Source organism: Urocitellus parryii, chromosome 16 (assembly GCF_045843805.1).
Source record: "Urocitellus parryii isolate mUroPar1 chromosome 16, mUroPar1.hap1, whole genome shotgun sequence".
Classification (NCBI taxonomy): domain Eukaryota; kingdom Metazoa; phylum Chordata; class Mammalia; order Rodentia; family Sciuridae; genus Urocitellus; species Urocitellus parryii.
Window position 1 is genome coordinate 4,309,715 of NC_135546.1, and position 22,823 is coordinate 4,332,537.

Consider the following 22,823-nt stretch of genomic DNA (forward strand, 5'->3'; position numbering starts at 1 on the left):
GACCCCTGCTCCCTGGTGTTGCTGGACCTCCAGCGCTAGCACACAACCTGTGCTCAATGTTTGTTTCTTGTTATTTGCTTGTTATTGAACAAGCAAACAATCTTTTTTTTTTTTTTTTAAATGGGCAGTGGTACCAGGGGTTGAACTCAGGGGCACTCGACCCCTGAGCCCCATCCCCAGTCCCATTTTGTATTTTACTTAGAGACAGGGTCTCATTGAAGTGCTTAGCGCCTCACAGTTGCTGAGGCTGGCTTTGAACTCATGGTCCTCCTGCCTCAGCCTCCCGAGCTGCTGGGATTCCAGGTGTGCACCACCACGCCTGGCCAACAAACTTCATTTTTCTTTTCCTTTCTTTCAATTAATTCGAGTTGACAAATGAGCAAATGGGCACAGAAGAGCAAGAGATGGTTCACTGTCAAGACAATCCCCCTCGACAGGGGATACCCTGAAACATGTCCCTTGCTGCTCCCTGGGGGCCCTCTCTGCAGCCGTTTTCCTGCAGGTTAAAGTGACAGAGGTGACTTTGGCCTTTTTTTTTTGGGGGGGGGGGTGCTAGGGTTTGAACCCAGGGCCTTGGTGCATGGAAGGCAAGCACTCTACCGACTGAGCTATAGCCCCAACCCCTGGCCTCTTCTTTCTGGGGCAGAAGCTGAGGATGAATGGGCAGAACAGGTCAAGGGAGGCGAAGACCCATGGGTGGGGACCATCCCTGACCTAGGAGGAACAGACAGAGTGGCAGTCCCTGTCCAGCTTGGTGACAGGGGGTGGCTGGGTCATTCAGTTCCATCTGCACCCCCTCGCACACCTTCATCCAGCTCAACCAAAATGCACCCCAAATGAGAAACAAAGAATGAGCTGCCATCTTGCAGAAGTCTAGAGCAAAAGAAAAAACCCTGTGTGAAGACGGTGACATACAGTGAACTCTAATCACGGAGAGCAGAGAGAAGTGACCAGGGCTTCCAATCCTTACCCCACCATACACACATCCCTCAAACCCCGGCCTCTCCTCCAGCTACCCCGGGGAAGGGAAAACACATTTAGTAATTAACATACCACACAGGGCCGGCCACCGATGATATTGAATCCCAGGGAGCCTGAGTCCCGGTGCAAGACAAGAGTTAGACTTCTGGTTTCTTCACCCTACAGGGGACAAATGAGTCCATGTGGTTATTTACAAACAGGAAACTGAAGATAGGGATTTTCTTTAGAAGTGGACTTGGGACAGCCAGAGCTAATCATTTAAGAAACCCTTTATCTCTTAGGAAGTTTAACCAATGAAATTCCTGAAATCCAACCTCCAACTCTTGCCCTGTCTTTTGAAGATTCCAACCATGTCCAGATACCTCCTGGCCCTGGAATGACCACATAAAAATGCCCAGCGAACATCTCCTAACAAGACTGCCCTGCTGTCTGCAATGCCCTCTTCTATTGACCTGCCCACTGGACACTGGTCATCTAGATGGTGACTCTGTTCCTTGGCCCTTCTCAATGGTGGCATTCATGTTGAGACCTGAAAGGTTCAAGCGGCAGCCCCCTGCAGAAGTTGGAGCGCATGCATGGCCCATCAATGGTCATCTCTGGTGGAGATCTGGGGGGGGGGGGGGGGCAGGGATGGCGCAGAAAAAGTCAGATGCAGACACAGAGGGAAAACAGAAAATCCTGAATCTTTGGAAAAGGGGGAGGAGACATTTTCCCAAAGTCATTCCTGTCTAATAGGTCTGCAATAAAGAGCTTTTTAACACAAAACAGTCTGCTGAAGACTGGGCAGCACGATACCCTTTAAATCAAACTAGCAGAGGTGGACTTGGCACAAGCTCCAACAGTCGAAAAAGCAGCAGAGAAATAAAAGCAGAGTGGGGCTGGGGCTCAGTGGCAGAGAGCTTGCCTAGCACTTGTGAGGCACTAGGTTGGATCCTCAGCACCACATAAAAAATAAATCAATAAAACAAAATTTTTTTTTAAAGCAGAGTGAACCTTTTGTACCACCTGTTGCTCTACAGCCTTTGAGAGCTGCAGGGAACTAATACACCTGTGAAATATCTCCAGCTACATGGAGGAGACCTCGAGAGAACTGAATACCAGCTGCCTTTGCTTCACTAATGTTTTCTGATTAAACAAGGTATTAAACACTTATCAAAATGAAGCCAGATTTAAAGTTAGGTAGTCAGTGTAGTTAGGTAAATCGGGTCTAACATCGAGTGAGATCTAAAATGGAGGCCATGTTGAGAATGAATTCCCAGAAAAGTTGAGCAACTCTTGAAATGTTAATGAAGCCCCAAGAAAAGCCCTAGGCCCAAAGTCCATCCCAAAGAAATGTTAATGAACAGCCCCAGAAGATTTGAAGATAGCCCATCCCAAAGAAGTGTTAATGAAGTCCTTCCTGCCCAGATTACTTCTTTGGCTCACTTGTGTCCCAACCTTTCGGGCCTTCCCATCTACATTCCATCACCAAAAACTATAAAATGGAGAGACAACCGGATTTCCACCTCTTGGGTCCCCTTCTTCCTCCAGGACAAGTCTTTTCTGCTGTCCTTTAATAAACTTCTATTATCCACTCTAAACTTGCCTCCGCGTGCTTCTCTGGTATTATATTTCAATCTCTACAAGATTATTAAAGCAGGGGAGGGTGTCGCAGCCTCTAATCCCAGTGAAGCAGAGGCAGGAGGATCGCAAGTTCAAAGCCAGTCTCAGCAACTTAGTGAGGGTCTGGAAGGAAGGAAGGAAGGAAGGAAGGAAGGAAGGAAGGAAGGAAGGAAGGAAGGAAGGAAGGAAGGAAAGGGGGGACAGCAGGCTGGGGATATGGTTCAGTAGTAAAGTACCTTTAGGATCAATCCCTATAACCCCCTCTGAAATTATAATACATTATTATTATTACTGACTATAGTTCTTAGTAATCACAGGTCATCATGTCCTTATGACTAGTTCATACACAGAAGAATAAAACCTGTTTAAAAATTTCATGTGAAGCCGGGTGCATGATGCACGCCTGTAATCCCGGTAACTCAGGAGGTTCAGGCAGGAGGATCAGGATTTCAAAGCCAGCCTCAGCAAAAGTGAGGTGCTAAGCAACTCAGCAAGACCCTGACTCTAAATAAAATACAAAATAGGGCTGTGGTTGAGTGCCTCCGAGTTCAATTGCCAGTACCCTTCCCAAAAAAATTTCACAAGAGTCTAACCATTAATTACAAAAATCCTCTAAAATAAAAAATGACCATTTATCCATTTATCATTGAAAAACAACAACAGCAAAAATCCCTTTCTGGTCTAGGAACTGGGTGTTCCATAAGAAAAACATAACATTCATTTTGGAAGGATGGCTTTCTTGACATAGTTCAGAGAATTTTGATATAAAAGAGAAGTTAGTATCCATCAAGCCATGGTCACTAATGAAAACCAGCTGAATCTTCTTAGTAAGAGCATATTTCATTGCATTTGAAAGAAACCCAACCAACAGCAGTAGCATCCACAGTCCCTCGCCACGCCAGCCACGCCAGCCGTCTCTGGAACTCATCTGAGCAGATACAAAGGCAACAACTTTCGCTGCTCTAACAGAGCAGGACTCCAGCGTCCACCTAACGCTTAAACACGACCCCCAAGTCCAAGCTGTTTTTCTGCCTTGGACACAAAAAACTCTTCCCGAGTCCATTTCTTGCTTGTCCTCTTAGAGGAGAGGAGTAGTCAGAAACAACCGGGAACAAAGTTATCTCATATCTGACATGCCTGGGTTTCAAAACTAATCAATGATAGATACTGCAGCTCCCCACTAATCCGAGGCAGATGGCTTTAGTCTGACAACCTCAAAGGAGGTACAAAGAAGAACTCACAATCAGATGACGACGCAGATTAGTTTAAAATCTACTGTGTGATAACCACTTGAAAGCAAGCATGCTGGGGGGCCGGGGAAGGATTATTGTATTAAACCGTGTTGCCCCTGGTAACAGCTGACATTGATTGGCAACCGGCATGTGCCAGAAACTCTATTGAACACCTAAATGCTTTACTACATTTCCTCATGGGCCCTGTGTTAGAGAGTGACAGTGTTACCATCCTCATGTCACAAAGAGGAAGACAAAGCCTGGGGAGGATGTTGTCCCATATTATGGAACCAGTTAGGTGTCAAGCTGGCACTTAACAATCGAGACTTCCCTCACTCCTCTGCATGACCCAGTTTTAGGGTGGAAGGCAGACGACGACTCCATGTAGGTCAACATCACCTTATGTCCTCCCCCAGATGGTTCAGCTATGGAGGCTGCAAAATAGGAACTCATGTATAGGAGGGCTACGACAAGAGACCTGGGGTGGAACAAAACTACAAGCCATTTTTGTGAAATGCTTTATCTGCAATAGATGGGATCCGAGGTGCCCAAGACACCTGAACCTGGCCCTTGCCTCAGGGACCTCTAGAAGAACACATGGACAAAGGCCAAAATGCGTTCTTCAAACAGCTGCATACAAACCATCCAGTTGACGGACAGTGGCTTGCGAGGTGCAAGTTCTGGGAAGAAAGAAGGGTCCTCTTATTTTCTACAAGCACCTTGAACTTGCTGTCCAGGAGGTTTAGACAAGCTGGCTTTAGGTTGCAGCTTCTATTTCAGGAGTAACAGCAGCAAATCAACATGCAGGAGATTCACATGGAAGACCCACTGAAAGCTCAGTTGGGCTGATGCTCTTCATCTCTCCATCTGATTACCAGATCTATTCTATTCTCACCTCACAACCTTGATTCTGGTTTCTCCTTTCTAGTCCCCCTCCCAATAACAATCCTAACGATGTTTAATTGTCAGAAGAATTATTAATAGATGTTATAAGCCCTAAATCTCACACAACACATTCACATGCTAACATAAATATTTGATTAACCATGTAACCTGTTTCTGGGCTCCAAGTGCTTCAGGATAGAGTATATTAGTATTAAAAATGACCCCTGGGTCAATTCTACCAACTGAAAGAGATGCATAAATGGGGTGAGGGCCAAGGGGGTCCAGGTGCTGCCCTTCCTGCTGTCCCTACTGTGTTGATACTGGTGTCCTTCATTTAAAGGAAAACTGACCCAACGTTGGTATGTTTGGGTACTTGATCATAACCCATCTTTGCAATTTTCTCCGTGACCCAACACAATAAAACAAAGAGGAGTAAGAGCCCTCCTTCAGGGGGGCAACAGATAAAGCAACCCAGCTGCCTTTTGAGACAGGCATCATATCAACTCGCCACGCCTGGAGAAACCAAGGCTCAGGAGGCTCACAGACTCAGTCTCACATAGTGGCAAAGTAGGAGGTCCAGGATTGGAATCCAGGTCCCCGCTGTCTGCACAATGATGGTAAATGTCTACATCCTGTCTGCACAATGATGGTAAATGTCTACATCCTGTCTTATCAGCCTCCAAAGACTGATCCTGGCAAGAAGGATTAGCCAGTAGAACAGCTCTGTAATTAGGAGTTCACACATGCATACTGGATCATACAACAATAGGTGCAAAGACGAAGAGTCTCTGATAGTCCCAAGAGCACCCTGAGGGTACGATGCCCCAGGGGAAACGGCATAATGGTTAAGATTTCAGACTTTGAGTCAGGACCACAGTTTCTTCATCTGTAGAATGCATATGGATAGAGAATCAGACAGCTTAAAAATTCCTGAGAACACAATCAAGGCGCAGGGTTGGGCTCATCTCAGCCCCCAGGCCACATGCTCTTCACCCTTCTGTGAAATCCAAGCAATGGACATTGGCTGATCCCAAATGAGCTCAATCTGTCTAACACAAGCCTGGGAGATCTGAGGCCTGAAGAGAAGAGAAGACACACTCTTCTGTGCTCTTCTTACATCTCTCTTTGGCCTTCCACCCCAGGATCCAGCTGGAGTCGAGCCTGGAGGACAGTTTTTATTCTGGAGGTGGAGAAGATACAATGAAAAGACCAACCAGGGAGCAGCTCAGCCTGGATCTGCAGGTGTTGCTCACCAAGTGGGCTGCAGGCAGCACAGGGTCAGCTGGACAGACCACATGCCAAGGCCGGCAAGCATGTGGGCCTGGGAGCCCAGGATGGCTGACAGATGATGGCACACAACAGGTCAGAGAAACAAAGTTCACGAAACTGTGGGCTGGGCGCATGGTGCATGCCTGTAATCCCAGCAGCTCCAGAGGCTGAGGCAGGAGGATTACAAATTCAAAGCCAGCCTCAGCAACTTAATGAGGTCCTAGGCAACTCAGTGAGGCCCTGTCTCTAAATAAAATATAAAAAAGGACTGGGGATGTGGCTCAGTGGTTAAGTGTCCCTGGGTTCAATCTCCAGTACAAAAAAATGAAAAACTGTGGACTTGTATCTGACCAGCGGAGGCGGAGGACAGTCAGTGAGTCTGGGAACACAGGGTCCTGGGCACTGCCTGACACTCTGGTCAGCTCCAAATTCTACCAGATCAGCATGTCTGGATGGGCTAGGAAGAAAACAGGCAAAGAACAGAGAAGAAACAGCAGCACCAAGGAGAAGTGAGGGGCCACCTCCTCGTAGTTTTGCCCAGAGCTGCCCCTGCTCCCTGGGGCAGGCCCCACTTCCCTAACAGCTGGCACCCAGAAGATGGGGAGCTCCCACACAGGAGCCAGGGGTGAGGGTGCCAGGAGGAAGGGAAGTCCTATCCTGGTGTCCAGGGACATCACTATCTCCTTGCACCTGGGAGGAAGTCCAAAAGCCCCTTGGCACCCCAGATTCCACCCCAGAACCCAATTTGAGAGGGCAGCTGGGCCCTAGGGGAAGGCAGGTCTCCTCAGGTGTGTCTTAGGGATCTAGGATTGACACAGGACACCACAGTTTAGGTGTGAGGCGACCCCCTGAGCTCATGTGTGAGACCATGCAAGAAGGCTTAGAGGGTTGAGAGCCTTAAGTAATCAGTGCCTTAATCCCTCAGAGGGGTTGACTGGGAGGTAGCCTTAAGCAAGGGAGTGTGTGGCTGGGGGAGGTGGGTCCCGGGGGGTGTGCCTGTGGGGTTCATGTTCTGTCCTTGTTGCATGAAGCTCTCCCTCATCCTCCTGGTACTATGCCCCTGCTGCCTTCCTCCACCACATCCTTCCTCCCCGATGTTCTGCCTCATCCCAGGCCCCCAGGAACGAAGCCGGCCATCTATGTACTGAGACTCCTGAGACCATGAGTCCCCAAATCAACTTCTCCTCTAAATTTGTTCTTGTCAAGTCTGTCATAGGAGTGAAAAAGCTGACCGAAACAAAGAGCAAGACTTTGGAAAAGGAGCTATATCAAGACCTAACTGTGACATAAAGTCCCAAATCACCTAGGCCAGCAAGTCACAAGCAGAGATAAAAAGCTCACATCTTAGGACCTGCAGCCAACGATGCTTAAAATAAGCTTTGCGATCCTATTCCAACACGCAATGCCTGGATGGATGTTAAAGTTACCTAAAACATAACCTGGCCAGCTTTCGACTTAGGGTCTGACGGTTTCAGAATCTGGGGGGGTCAGGGAGAGACATCACAATGAAAAGTCAAAGACCCACTGTTCAGTCATACGCTGCAATCAACACACACCAGGGCCATTCCCCTCAAGACTGCACGGCCCCGCGTCATCGGTGGCATCTAAATCTGTATAAATACACTTTCCAGTGTTTGCCCTGTGACAAAGTCACCGGAGGAGGCAGCTCTCCGAGTGCACGTAAGTTGTTAAGTGACACGACTGTTCTCAAATGGTCACAAAGACGCCTCATGATGGTCACGAAGACGCCTTTTCTTTTGAAGCATCTGAGAATGTGAACTGTCTTCCACCGGCAAAGCCCCTTTTCATTTCAGTGTCACTCTGTCACCTCCTCCAGACAACCCGGCCTCAGCAATCTGGGTGCGTGCCATCTCCGAATCAGTGTGGTGGCTCATGGAGTCCATCCAGGCCACTGTCACTGTGGACTTTTCCTGAAATCCCTTCTTGCACAGTGACGGGGGTTTCCCGGCCATTGCTGCAGACTCACCGTGCAGAGCTCTGCTGGAAAGCTGCCCAGTGGGTTCAGAGGAAAACCTCCCGGTGACCGCTGGCCTGTGTCTGGGGTGACAGGGTTCCTCTCAGCCCCAGATTATGCAAAGCTCCCTGAGAGGCACACAGCTCTGCCTCTTGACTGGTGACAAGAAAGGGCTGCATATTTAGCAGCAGCCTCCAGTCAAAAATGTGCAGAGGCGGGGCTGGGGGGCCAGGAGGGAGAGCGGGCTGCCCTGGGGTCTGCACTGAGGAGCTGGGTGTCTCCCCTGCCACACACACTTCTGTTCCCTTCATAATGCAAACTGCGTAATTTTGAATGAAGTAGAGCAAAGTCCTCCCTGTAATTCAATCTCCAGGCCTAAAGCATGCCTTCTGGAAGGAGAATCAAGAGGAAGCAGCTCATGCCTGAGACTGAATTTGGAAGGGAGGAGAAGGTCAAGGGGAGGCTTAGCAGGCTGTATCCCTCACCCAAACTGGCTGCCACCAGACAAAGGGCACAGGGAAGCGGGTACAGGAGCAAGCAAACAAAAGCTTAGCCAGAGTCACAATATCTGCAAGATCGAGTAAGAATATGAACAAGCCAAACAAGAGAGTTTTGGAAAATAATGTAAGAGAAATAAATAAAAATTGCCCAATGCTTTCCAAGAGAAAAACAAAACAGAGAAACCCTTAAAGGTGCGATTTTCTATTTCTAGTACCTTGCATATTTTTGTCATCGATGCATCTGCTTTCTGGGTGGATATTCACCAAAACTACTCAAAACATGGACTCCACCAGCAACATTACCTCCACAGGCCTTGTTTAAAGTGCTGCAGGACCTGAACATGCCCACTGGATGGACTAAGGGGGGTGCTATGGTATGAATATCTGCATCCCCTGAAATTCACATGTTGAGATCCTACCCCCAAGGCAGCAAGCGGTATTCACAGATGGAGCCCTTGAGCTGTGATCAGAAATTAGTGTCCTTTATAAAAAGGGGCCCTGGAGAGACCCCTGACCCTTCCCCTTTGAGGAAAGATACCACCTGTGAACAAGAAGCTGCTCACCCAACAATGAATCTGCCTGCACCTTGACCTTGGGCTTCCCAGCCTCCAGAACTCTGAGACATAAATTTCTGTTGCTTATAAGTGGACCAGTTTGGGGGTATTTTTAGTTACAGCAGTCCCAACAGACAGGGTGATGGGAGTTGTTGAAATTCAAATATTCAATTACCCAACCCGATTTTCTTCCCCAAATTACAAAGAAAGCGAAGGCTATGAACCGATCAGTTCTCACTTATGAGGGAGGGAGGGAGGTTGGCCAGGCTTTAATTTGCATGGGACAGTTATGAATACATGCCCCAGCCCTGCAGCCGTGTCATTCCTGGACCTCGTAGGCCTGAGCTGCCACCCTGAGGCAGTGGAACTGGGCTGGAGGCCCCTCTTCCACCTGCTTCCTGCCATGGGAAAACAGAAGAGAAATCCATATTCTGGGCTGCTCAGGCCAGTGGGAGGCTCATGGTCAAACTGAATGCTCCTCCATTCCTCTGTAGAACAATCCAGTTTTCCAACATTTCTTCAGCCATTTTTTTTTAATACCCACCTATGGTGTCAAACACATGGCACATGTTCCCTAAGGGCTTGGTACCACCAATTCCAGGGTCTGGATGACAACCTACACACTAGCTCAGCTCAGGACACCTGGAGCCTGCTGCTGCACCCACAGCCCACACCCAACCTTGACAGCAGGCTGATGGGACTTTGTCCCTCTTTGATCCCCCCCATAGCAAAATGCACAGGGCACCTAAAAGCGGATGTGAATGAAATTCCAGGGTAACCTCTCTGCCCAGGACTCCTGGCTGCACACACGTCCCCTCCCGGGGTCCGGGTGCTACAGGGCTGTTCTCCTGAAGGGTGTGTGTGCCCTGTAATTATGCACATGGAGCGGGTGAGAAAGATGGCTGCCCGGCTCCATCTGGTAGTCATTTTCTTTACAAGAGTAATGATTATGTTACACCACTTCCCCTTCTTATTGGAACCGGCTTATTAGGACACCATTACTCGCGGGGAGGCAGTGACTATCTCACAGCTCAAAAAGCTTGGGTGAGCAAAGAACGGCAAGACTTGGGTTGTATTTTCAGAGGCACAAGTGGTGTCTGGTCCCGTGAATTAAAGCTCCTCAATTTAACTTTTGTATCCCAAGGAGCCACCACAGGACATAGGAAGCCAGGGACTCGGGACATAAGGTGATCAACCGAAACAACAGTATGTCTGGAAGGATTTCACTTGATTCCTACCATTAACCACCCTTAAAACAACCAAGATAAAATGTAAAGATATGAGGTACTATCCATCCAGGATACCATCTCTGTGTTCCTTCTTAGTTAGTTAGTTGAAATATCTTTTATAGCTAGGATCTGTCTTCCATGCCACACATTCTCTACTGGACCTTTGAAAACAGGACATGTGGCAAGGGACGAGCACATTTTGTCACCATAGACTGGAAGCCGACAAAAGAGCCTGGGGAACATGCTGTGCATGCTACCTAAACTTCTGGACTTCTCTGTTCCCATCGGCCATGTGAGAGGTAACAGTCAGGGTAAGAGACAAGTCTACAGGATCTGAGCATGAAATAGAGGAACATATGCACAGCTCAACCCATGAGGAGCCTGGCACGGAGCCACAGTCCTCAGGAAGCCTGTGCGAGTGCCAAGGGGGTTTTGCTACAGGAATGAACACTTTGCTGATTTGGGTGCTTGAGCTCTGACTTGAACTTTGGGTTCACACTTAGACTTTAACCAATCTGCTTCACAATATTCTACTGTCTCTCTCTCCTAAAAAAAGTGAATAGCAAAAAGCAAAGAGAAGATGAAGACCGTGTGTGCATATGCTCTCATCTCAAAGCGTGGCACCCAATGAGACCCAACACTTTCATTTCATTTTAAGCTTCTTGATCAACAGTCCAGTGCACAGATGCTTTAGAAAGATACTTACTCAAGTACTCTTTATGGAGAGGCAGACATCGTTTCTGAACAAAGAACCACTAGTACATGAACCTTGACATTTGCATCACTCAGGTAAAGCTCATTTAACCCAGTGTGGTTGGGGATACATTTATAAACTGAATCCTAACTTTCTTTATAAACCACCGGAATGGGATAGAGGAAAAAGCCTTCGATTCTTCTAGCTCAAGTCGATTGGTTGGTTAGATGTGCTACAGGAAGGTGCCGGAGACAAGATAGTGGGTAGCACATGCTCCTAGATAGGTTTCAAAGTGTCCCGACATCTGGAACATCTTTTGACACAATTGTTTATTAGAGTCACTTATCTCCAGTTCTGAAATGGAAAAAAAAAAGTTTCTGAGATTTGGGGCTTGATACAACTTGATCTGGGTGTATCCAATGGTAGACAAAGTATACCGCCCAAAGACCTGGAAACAATTTTTCCCCAGCAGGGAGCAGGTCACAGAACAATCCCATTCCTGTTTAGTGCCAACCCATGTGGGGTTAGCAACCTGCCAAGTTCTGAGGGCTGGCAGGACAGCCCTTTTGGTCTTGAAGGTGTCCACCAAAGGAATACACCAAGAGCTTACCGTGTACATGGTAAAGGATCCCGTGCAGGGGACATGGCCCTGAATAAGACAGATCCTGTCAGTTATTCAGTTACAGCTATGATAAAGGTCATGAAGGAGGAGTGCCACAGGGAGAGGTGTGGGCACCAGACGCTGCGGGTCAGAGAAGTCTGGCCTTCCGCAGGCAGGGGTGCTGGAGCTGATACGCAGGGTCACCTACATAGGAGCAAATCCTCAGTGGTGGCCCAAGGGCTGGGGGGAGGGGAGAGGTAGAAAACTGGTAGATGATACAGTGAACTTGGGAAGACGGTCCCAGGTGCAGACAAGAGCAGGCACACAGGCTCAGAGGCGTGGGGAGCTTGGGGGCACATCCCGGACCCTTAGAGACCAATGAGGCTGGAAGAGGAACATGGAGGACAGGTGGCCAGCAGGCTGTAGAGCAGGCTGGACCTTAGGGCCACGCACAGGAAACAGGAAGGCAGAAAACTTAGGAAGGAACAGTGAGGCCACATTTACATCTCCAAGAGAAGATTCCTGGCACCAGGCAACGAATGAAGCAGAGGCCGGAGTCAGTGATGGTGGAGGCCAAGGCCAATTTGCTCCCCCATTTGGCCAGGTCTGGAGACACCTTCAACTCCCCAGGGTAGGCAGATACCAGGGATGGGGCTGGACATTCTATGATGTACAAACCACCTCTCTGCATCACCACCGTGAATGCACACACCACCAGGAATCACCCAATCCAAGGTGTTAAGGGGCAGGCAGGGAGAAACCTTGGCTTAGACAGAGGGATCACTTGAATGAGCTGGAGAATAGCGAAGAGGCTCACGGCATATTAGGAGGTAAGATCCACAGCACATAATGAAAGACGGGATGAGGGTATCCACGAGCAGGAGGTGTAAGGATCAGCTTCAAACGTCTCATAATCCCAAAGAAACTTTACCCAGCATATTCCCTTTTGCAGAAAGCCGAAGAAACTTGTGTTCTAAAGTGGAATTGCTCTTACGGTCAGGTATGTTAGGATGGGAAACAGGCCGGAAGCAAAACCGTGCCGTCACCAGGTCTGCTGCAGCCTAGACTCTGACATGTTAGCATGTCTTTCTAGACCATGGCGACCTAGCAATTAACTGCTGGTGACGTGGATTTTAAAACCTCATCCTGATTCTAAAATGATCAGAGAGGGGACTTCAGGCAATGACCAGAGGGCTGGGACGAAGTTCATGCCAAGGGCCTTGTAATGCACATGCAAGGGCCCGAGTTAGACCCCCAGCACTGCCAAGTAACTAACCCACTACATCAGTAAAACCATGGAGATACAGAGAAGACCAGCCCAGGTTGCTCTACTCACTCAACAGTCCTTCAAAGGACCAGCATCCCCAGGGAGCTCATTAGAAAGGCAGAGCCTCAGGCCCCAGGCCTGCCCTACCAGGGATCAGAATCTCTAGGGATGGGACTCAGGTAGGTTTAGTGATTCCTGCCAGGCTAAGTTTGAGAAGCACTAACCTAAACTCACATCAGGAACAGGAAACAGTGTCTGTGTGGGTTACAGCACTGCCGAACTCCAAGCATTCAGCAAGCATCCAAAAATTGAAATCTAAGATCACTTCAATCTAATCTAAGATCACCCAGAGCTAGCCAGATCACTTATGGAATGGGTTTTAGGCTCTGGAGCTAATACGGACCATCTTCTGAGTGTTTCTTATCTATTTCAGCTTGTAACAGAGAAGCAAACATTAGGATCTGTTAATAACAAAGAGAGAAAAAGAGGGAGGGAGGGAGAAAAAAAGAAATTTAAGTGCTTACATGAGAGGTTCCAGGCAATGTCAAAACTTTTGCCTTCGGGAGGTGAAGAGACAGTGCCCAGCAAGACAGAGTGGGCCCGAGGAAATAAACCAGTCCTTAGCCACTTTCAAGAGGGAAGACTTCTATGGCTGATGCAGGAGGAGGGGAAGCTCTGGTCAAGGGCCACTCAGGGTTAACTCTGGGACTAGAGGAACAAGCTTCCCCAAGACCTCAGCTGAGGTGGGCCACGATCAGTGTCCCATCAGGGTCTGGGGCCAGGAAAACCGTCTAGGGCAGCTCTCCAAGCAGACCACTGATGGTCCCCATGGCTGGCACTGAGATCCATGACATGCCAAGCAGGCTTTCACTCCAGAACAAGGCCCTGCTGTGTGCTCAAAACCATCATCTTGTCCCCCAACTTAGTACCCTCGATTTCCTCTCCCAACCCAGCGGAGCCTCAAAAGCATCTACAGTTTTGATTCAAGTATCATATTTTTAATTCTGAGAGCATTTGTCCAAACACTCCAGAAAGAAAACAGAAAGGCAAAAAGAAATAATAAACTATCTCAACAATGAACGAAGTGTACGCTGTGTGGGAGTGAATGGCTTATTTATAAATAAGTGTCACTTTAAAATGACGCAGGAAGTCTACATGACAACACAGACAGGAGAAACTCAGAGACTCCTTTGCCCTGGACCTGGCTCCTGAATGGAAACCAAGATGTGCCCTCGGTCTGAGTGACTCACAGGCTCACACCAGTTCTTGATAGCCTGTGGGGTCCTGGGTGAGCCTCGGAGCTGTAAATATTTGCCCTTCTCCTGAGCTAGCCAGCTGCTGAGGCTGCAGCTGACAGACAGGCGGGGGACAGGAAGGGGGAGGGGACGTGGAAAATTTGCAGGCCTGGCCTGGATGTGCAGAAGAGGCAGGAGGCAGGCTGGGGGAGGTCAGAGGGAGGGGAAGCAGACAAATCTGTCCCCTTCTCTACTGGGCCATCTGGAGGAGGCAGCCAGAGTGGCAGCCCATGCCCCTCCCCAGGAAAGCAAAAGCACCCAGCTGGTGAAAACATGGCTCAGGGGACATCTGACAATATTTAGAGGCATTTTTGACAGTTGCGACTGGGGAGAAAGGTCTACCGACTGGCATCGATTGACTACCAGCCAGGAAAGCGTCTAAACGTCCAGTCCGGTCCCCAGTGCCTGGGACAGCCCCCCATGACAAAGTGCTTCAGCCCCCAGACTCTGAGACTGAGAACTCATACGAAGAAACTGAATCCAGCTCCTTCCCCTGAGTCACTGTTTGAGTTTGGACAAGTTACATAACCTCTCTGAGTCAGTTTCCTCATCCCGAAGGATTAAATGGCTAATGCACGTAAAGTGCTTCCCACAGTTGCTGGCACTTGACAAGGAGTGGTACTTGTGGCTCTATTGAGAGACAACCCAACACTGGTTAAGAGCTTGAGCTAAGAGAGTCAGACGCACGGGGGTCTCAACACAGCCCTGGCTCCCAACAGCTGCCGCCCAGGACAAGACCCACCCACCGTCCTGAAACTCAGTGTCTTCTTTTACAAGATGGGAAGCACAACACCCACCTCATCCAGGAGGAACGACTTAACCGCAAGCACCCAGTCTGGAGCACAGCGGGCCCTCACTCTGGCTGCTCTTATAAGCCAATCAGGGCGCCAGGTGGGCTGGGGAGAGGCTGAAAATAACTGCAGGTGGCAGGTGTTGCGCATTTACTCTGCCAGGCACGGGCCAGCCACGGGCCAGGCCTTCCCACGTGATCTCGCCCCACGGAGAACGCCCACCTTCTCCATGCACAGAAACTGAAACACCTGTGAGGCCACTCAACTGGCAAGCAAAAAGCCCAGAATTTAAAAGGAGTCCCAGGTCCACAAGACCCATCCTTCTCGCTGGCTGGGGAGGGGCCCTGTGATTCTTCCTGAAATGCCCGGATGCATCCCTCAAAAGTACCGGCCTGTGTTTTACCGTTTTACCTCTCCAGGAGCCGGCTTCCAACTCTGGAGAGGTCACCACCTCGCTCTAGACCAACGCGGAGGTGGCCGCAGAGCCCACAGGCCTCTCCCTGGCAACCATCTCAACCTACTCTAAGCTGACTCTGGGTTCCCTCTGTTTTTCTGTTTTGGTACCAGGGACTGAGCCCAGGAACTATAAACCACTAAGTCACATCACCAGCCCATTTTTTAAATATTTTGGGCAGGGTGTCCGAGTTGCTTAGGGCCTCACTAAATTGCTGAGGCTGGCTTTGAACTTGGGATCCTCCTGTCTCACCTTCCTAGTCCCTGGAAACACAGGCGTGCGCCACCGTGCCCGGCTCCCTTCGTTTTTTCCTGGAATCCCGGTGGGATCACGGGCACAGTTTGCCCTATGTATCATACTTCCTTCTGTGGGTCACCGATGTAAGACCCATGACTCCCGACCTTAAGGGAGGCCCGGCGACCTCCCTGCCCAGCTGTGGTGAGCGGCAAAACTCTGGCTAGAGTCCATTCCCCACTCCCGCCCTACACTTGGATGGGGTTCCTTTAAACCTTTCCAGATCCTCTGAAGCTGTGGCTATACTTGGCCCTGTGCGACCGGCCAGCTTGCAGGGACCGAGGCCCTGGGCCTCTGAGCTTAGACAGGTAAACGACTTGAACCCGCTGATGGACAGCTGTGGAGCACTGGAAGAAGGGTGAGGCAGGGATGCTTCTAGGCAGCTCCTGGCATCCTGGTACTCCTGAGGAGGAGAGGGGCGGAGCCCCCGCTAACCCCGGGTCTGGCGAAGGGGAGGAAGGGGAGCGGTGGGCCGCGGACTCCTACCTTGCCGCCTGGCGGCGCGGCCACGCAGCGGCTGAGCGAGTCGAGGCGCGCGCTATACTCGGTGAACTTCTTCTGGTAGCGCAGCGCGGTCATCTGCAGCTCGAGCTGCGCGGCGGCCAGCTGCGCCACCAGCGACTTCTCCCGCTTGCCTGCGCGCAGCGCCTCCTTCTTGAGCGCCTTGTGCAGCGCGCCCAGACGGGCCTGCAGCGCGCTGTTGTGCGCCCGCAGTGCCCGGGCGCAGCAGTGGCCTCCCGAGCGCTGCTCGCCATGGGTCAGGGGCAGCCCGCAGCCCTCCTGGCAGCGGCCCACCGGCCGCGCGTCGCACGCTTCGCGCATATGAGCCTCCACGTCCCGCCGCAGCAGCAGCTGGCCGCAGCCCGCGTGGCGACAGCGCGCGGGCGCAAAGTCGCAGCGCTCCAGATGCTCGGGCAGTGCCTGTAGCTTCACCACTCGGCCGCAGCCGCGCGCCGCGTGGGCGCACTTAATGTCCAGCTTGAGGATGAGGCGCTTGAGCGGCAGGACGTGGTTGAGCTCCTTGGCCGACAGGCGGCCGCGGCAGTGCGCCGGACAGCTGCCCTCCTGCACCACCCAGGGCAGCACGCAGCCGGCGCAGAAGACGTGGCCGCACGGCGTGGTCAGAGGGTCCTCCAGGACTTTGTGACACAGCGCGCACTTCAGGTCCGGGTCCACGTCGCCATCGAAGCGGTCTAGCTCGAAACCCATGGTGGCGGCCGGGCCCGGGGTCGCCGCCGGGCGGCCGGCCGCCCCTCCCTCCCAGCGAGGCGGCCCAGACACGCCGGCCGCGCCGCTCGCTAGCTCTCCCCGGACTGAGCCTAATTGCTCCAGACTTCCTCGGAAAATGCCCGAGGAACAAGACTCCTCCGGCCGTATTTGCCAGAGCGCGAGCGCACGCACATCCCGCCTCCGCGGCCTACTGTGCGCCCCCTGCGATAGGAGTTGGCGGCGGGGGAGAGGACGCTGGGGACACCCTGAGGCTCTCGGGGCAGGGCTGATCAGCCCCGGGCGCCAGCCAGAATCCTCTCAGGGCGCGTCGCCGCCCTCTCTGAGGTTTCGCTCTAGGGGCCCAAACTCCGGCAGAGAACCTCTTGCTGAGTTTGGAGCAGAGGCGGCAACTTTTCGCCCCAGCCACACCGCTCCTAGAGCCCCTTCCGGAGCCGATCCCTGGCGTTCACACCCCTTCCTCTCTCCGCTGATTGCAGAGGGCGAAAACTATGGCGGGGCCGCTATCTCAGCACTTACGGTCTCCTTTATTTATTTATTTCATTCCAGGGAAAGTTGCAGCTCAAACTTCAGATCAGTTGGAGGTTCTGTGAACCCCAGGGTTTTTTAGCAAGCGGAGGCTTCCAGGACCCGGGGCGAATTTACAGGGCAACCTTGTGGGGACCAGTGCTGCTCTCCAGTTGCCTCGGGTGTGTGTGTGGGGGGGGGGGGGGCGTGCTTCCTGAGCCCACTCCCCACACCCCCGCGGAGCCCGCACTAGAGTGGCCAACGTTTTTTGGTCCCTCAAAAACCGTCATTGTGCTGTTCCAAGAGCATCAGCTCCCCTTGAAAAGCACCCCCCCCCCAGTCCCCGTCCCCGTGACAAAATAAGTGACTCTAGCCTTACAAAGAGAACTGCGAAGTGCAGACGGGAAGTCCTTATCCCAACCCCAGCCCCATGATGGTCTGCATTTCTTAGGTTCTGTTTCGATTTTCATTTTTTCCATTGTGTGCACTTTGTTGAGCTCCATCTTCCCATTGGGGAAACTCAGATTATGAGAAGGAAAAAGAAAAGAAAAAGAACAAGATGTCCTTCGAGGATGTTTCTCTGATTTTAATGTGGTTGCAGATTCTGACCCAGTGGGTCTGCGGGGGAGCCTGAGTTCCGGGCCCTGGAAGGAGCCCCCTTGGGATGCTGATGGTGCTTGCCCGTGCCGGTTTGTGGATTTCCACTAGATTGGGAAACCCTGATCATCTGGGCTTTTTTCCTTCTATTCCGAGTTGGCTATTCAAGCAGTACTGACTGTGCTGGCTTCTGTGTCACTCTGGACTGTTGAAACAATACTTTCAGGATTCCAACCCCAGTGGAAAGTTTGTAACATTGTCTGTGCTTTGGGTGAATTTTTTTTTTTTTTTTAACCTCCTAAGGCTGTAGACATTCCTAAGAAACAGGCAGTCAGCGTGGGTGAGGGCGAAATCGGGTTATGGAATCCTTGTTTCGAATCTGTTGCCAGATTCTCAGCAGCAAAGCTGCAAGTTAGGATCTCTCTGTTTAGCCGGGCTCTGGAGCCCTGGAATCCCAGCTTCCATTTTGCCTAATTGCTTTTACTTGTCTCTGTGCTTGCTAAAGACCCATGACCTTCACTATTGAACCGCTTCACTGAAGTGAAAGAATTACGTTGATGTGCATGAGGATTACTTGTTTTGAACTAACCTTTGAAAAGTTGTCACTAGGTTTTCCAGTGCATGGTCAGATCTCAAGAGAGTGCTCTTTAATCCGAGTTGGTGGCATTTGTGGTCTGCTCCCACTAGAGACTTTCTTTTAATTGCTTTAATCAACTAATGCATTTCTTTGAGAGGATTCCATGTGTGGGGGGGAATATTATTGGCCTCGGCTAAGATAAGCCTGTGCCAGAGAATCTTCCCTCCATCTGTCTATTTATCAAACTCCTCGCAGGTTCTCAGGTAATGGGTGAGGAGCAGACTCTCAACAAAGGTGTGTGGGCCTGTCAGTTTCACAGAGTGGGCTAGTGTCAACAGGGTGATAATCTTCAAACCAAACTGGTTTTGAGCAACAGAGAGAGCTCTGTAACACACCGTGAATGGGAACCAGTGCTTACATGTGGGGTGCATACTCCAGAGCTGCCCCGCTGCCCCTCTCAGGACCCCCAGATGAGAGGCTGAGAGGTTGTTGATGACATCTACAGCGGAGGCCACCTAGCAGCCACAGCCTGTTGTCAGTTGGCCTCTTTAGGCAAGAGGAGTCTTCTCAGCCACTCCTCATTAGTTATAGTACGAAATTCACAGAGGTCAGCAAAAACAAGACAAAAAAGAGAAAGAAAAAGTAAACTTCTAGAATGTCAAAGCTGGGATAGGGGTTGACTGTGCACATTATTCTATCACCAAACTTGATGCACAGGGAGGGGAACTGGGAGCCCAAACTGGACATTTCTCAATTTTGGCACTTAAGTCCAGTAATCCTTTGCTGTGCACATTTGTTCTGTCCACTGTAGGAGGTTTAGAAGCCTCTCTGGTCACTACCCACTGGGTGTAGTAGCAACCCCCATACGTACTCCAACCCCCAGTGTGACATCCAGACACTGCAGTGTCCACTGGGGGCAAAAATTGTTCCCGATGGAGAACCACAGTTTCTAGGGCAACGTTCTGTTGTCTGGTAAAGGAAGTGTGCTTGCTGCAGAATCACCAGATGAGCACCGAGAGAAGGATGTAGTGGGGAAAGGTGGAGGCCTTGGGCGGGGATCGGCCTGGCCCGCCTCCTGCGGGCAGAGCTGCCTTTTCTAGAGGCTTCCTCAGCCATCTCGGAAGCTCTGAAGTATTTGAAGGAGGCCGAGTTCCTTGCAGACCGCTGCCCTGGTCCCTCGCTGAATGAGCACCTCTGATCTCACCCCTTCCTTTTATGATCTGATCTGCACTTTCTAATCAAAATTTTAGAGAGCCTGACCCTAATAGAAGCTCTGTATCTGTCTTCACCCCTAAGCCCTCTGATGATAAACCGTCTTCTCACTGCCCTTTCCATGAGCATGCTCAACCAGGGAGTGATTATACTACCTGTGAACTGTTGAGCTCACCCTCGGGCTGAGCACTGTTCAGCTCTTGGCTTTTCATTCTCTCCCTAATCCCGTCCTTTATCCCTCACATCCAGAGGTAGCTATGTTCTTAGCCCATTCTACAGAGAGAAACCGAGTACACATGGGTGAGATAGGTTGCCTCAGTGGCCAGCAGAGATCTAGAGAATCCCAGAGTCCTCACTCAACCACGTGGAACAGTATGCTTCCTGCTCCAAAGGCCTATGTGGGAGGCCCTGCCGTACAGCCAAGCAGGTGGTCACCACACACTGCCATCTTTCCTTTTTGGCACTGGGGATAGAACCCAGGGACACTTAACCACTGAGCCACATCCCCAGCCCCCTCCCCTTTTTTGTATTTTATTTAGAGACAGGGTCTCATTGATTGCTAAGTACCTCACCATTGCTAAGTCTGACTTTGAACTTGTGATCCCCCTGCCTCAGCCTCCCGAGCTGCTGGGATTACAGGAGTGTGCGTCCGCACCCAGACACACCGCCATCTTTGACTGCCTGTATTCCCTGTGTCAGTCTCAGTTGTCAAGTTCTCAACAGTCTCTGTGTCAACTTCAGTTGCTGCTAAGTCTACCTAACTTGAGGAAGTCTACCTGATTAGATGAAACAAAAAAGCCAGGGATGTTTGGATTCTTTGGTGGCCTTTACCAGGTTTAACACTGATGCTCCATTAACTAAAATAGTGCTATACAATTAGAAGTCTTTTTCCCAAATGGAAGAACCACCAGAGAGGAGTAAATTACAGCAGTCATCCACCAACTAGTGTGGGCCACTTCCATCAGGGGTTTTGGCCCTGAATCTAGCCCATGGCGGCCAAGCTGGGTGTTGGGGAGATACGTTTGGCCTTGGGTTGGAGGATGGGGAGAGGGGAAGGCAATGTCAATCCTGGAGACTTCTCAACATGGGTGAATCAGCCAAGACCACAACAGGGTGATGCACAGGAGAACATAAAGAACTGGAAAATGCTTCTTCCACATTGTGCTTCTGCACCTTGGCAAGGCCTCCTTCCCTCCCCTTCCAGAGGAGACCAGCTCCCAGGGTCCCAAGCATACACCCCTTGTCTTCATTTATCTAATCACTATTTAGTAGCTTCCTGGGCTGGGAAGACAGCTAGGGTCTGTCTTTTGTGCTGGGTGAACAAGATGTCCCAGCAAGCCCTCAATCCAGACTAAATAGGCAAATATCCATAAACACTGTGAGATGATTATGAAATGCAAGTAGGTCCCTAATGCAATGCTACACAAAAGGTCACGGGGCTAGGAGCATGGGCATAACCTGTGTACACACACATGCACATTTTAACTTACACCATCAACACACATACACATACACATACACATTCATACAGGGAAAAAAATTAAGTTTACTCAACAGAACAGCACATCCAAATAATCATGGAATAACTAAGGTAGGAATGTCTCTGTCAAATAAGAAAACTAGAATCTGCATGCCATAGTGCCTTCCAAGTCCCAAGAGCCTCAGACTTTCCTCCTGCTCTTCTAGTCTTTGAAAAGGCCTGGTCTCTATTCTCACTTCATGGACCAGGGGCTAACTGCTGCAGAGCCAACCACTCCAGGTGGAGAAGAAAGAAAGAAAGGCCCCTAATGAATTCCCCTAACTTAGCTTTCTTTAACAAGCTTTCCTGGAAGCTCTCTTATATCTCAACAGCAGACCCTAAATACACAGAAGAGAATCTATGAAATCTTCTATAAGGGCACGTATTAATGGCATTCTACCAAAGCACACCATTTCATACCTCCAAGGATAGCTAAAAATCACAAAGACAGTAACAAGTGTTGACAAGTTTGTGATGAAATTGGACCTGTTCAATGTGACTCGTGGGACTGTAAAATGAGACAGGCACTTTGGAAAACTATTTGGCAACTCCTCAGAAAGTTAAGTATTGACCCTGTGACCCAGGAATTCTCCTAGGCATGCACGTAAGGGCACCAAAAACATATGCCTACTCAATATGTCGTACATGAGGGTTCATGACAGTATTGTTCTTAATAGCCCCAAAGTAGAGTCAATCCAAATATGTATCAAGTGATGAAACTGTCAAAGAAATGCAGTGTACTCAGGTAATAATATCGTTTGCCATAATAAGAAATTAAACGCATGGATATACACTGCAAATGGGATTGCAAGTAAAGGAGCCAAACACCAGGGAGTGTATGATACCATTTGTAGGGAATAAACAGAGACATTGATGAAGGTGACAGAAGGGTCAAATGGGGACTGCTAATGGGTAGGGGTTTCTTTTTGTAGGTGATAAAAATGTTTTGAAAGGAATTGTGCTTTCAATATACAAAACCCCACTGAGTTGTTCTCTGAAAAAGGGTGAATTTTATCATGTGTGAATTACATCTCCATATAGCTACTACAAAAACAGTATTCCTGGATATGGTGGCACATGCCTATAATCCCAGCAGCTCAGGAGGCTGAGGCAGGAGGATCAAAAGTTCAAAGCCAGCCTCAGAAACTTAGTGAGACCCTATCTCAAAATGAAAAATAAAAAGGGCTTGGAATGTGGCTCAGTGGTTAAGTGCCCCTGGCTTCAATCCCTGGTAGCATACAAAAACAAACAACAACCCCAGTATTATTAGGGTTTTGTTACTAGGAAGAAGGGAATGGTAGATACAAGTATCACTCTGCAGAAGTCTTCATCATGCATAAGCTACATTTTAAATTGTGTCTAATTAAACTTGTTTTATTTTCCTGTTCACGTTAAAGACTATATTTTGAAAGATGACTGAATTGAAGTGTATATGGGACTCTCTTTGCCTGCAAAATTCTGAAACTCAATTCAGTGTGAGTCAGTTTTTTTTTTTTTTTAAAGAAAAGTATATTTGACAACATTGAAAAGTCCAGGAGGTAAAAAGACTTCAGGCATGGCT

General features: G+C 49.8%; 1 protein-coding gene across 2 annotated transcripts in view; it reads right to left on the reverse strand.

The window, feature by feature from the left end:
- The window catches only part of Pdzrn3 (PDZ domain containing ring finger 3), a 199,310-nt gene extending 181,999 nt beyond the window's left edge, over window positions 1-17,311 (reverse strand). Inside the window, exons 1-2 of one of the 2 annotated variants that reach the window (XM_026392660.2) lie at window positions 16,110-17,311; window positions 1,054-1,140 (exon numbers count right to left, since the gene is read on the reverse strand). In XM_026392660.2, coding sequence (XP_026248445.2) covers window positions 1,054-1,140; window positions 16,110-16,832 — 810 coding nt within the window. In that variant the 5' untranslated portion in view covers window positions 16,833-17,311. Of the gene's footprint in view, window positions 1-1,053; window positions 1,141-14,881; window positions 14,913-16,109 lie in introns of those variants that run through there. The other variant, XM_077793432.1, reaches the window with a different exon arrangement.
- Between the last annotated feature and the right edge of the window lie 5,512 nt (window positions 17,312-22,823).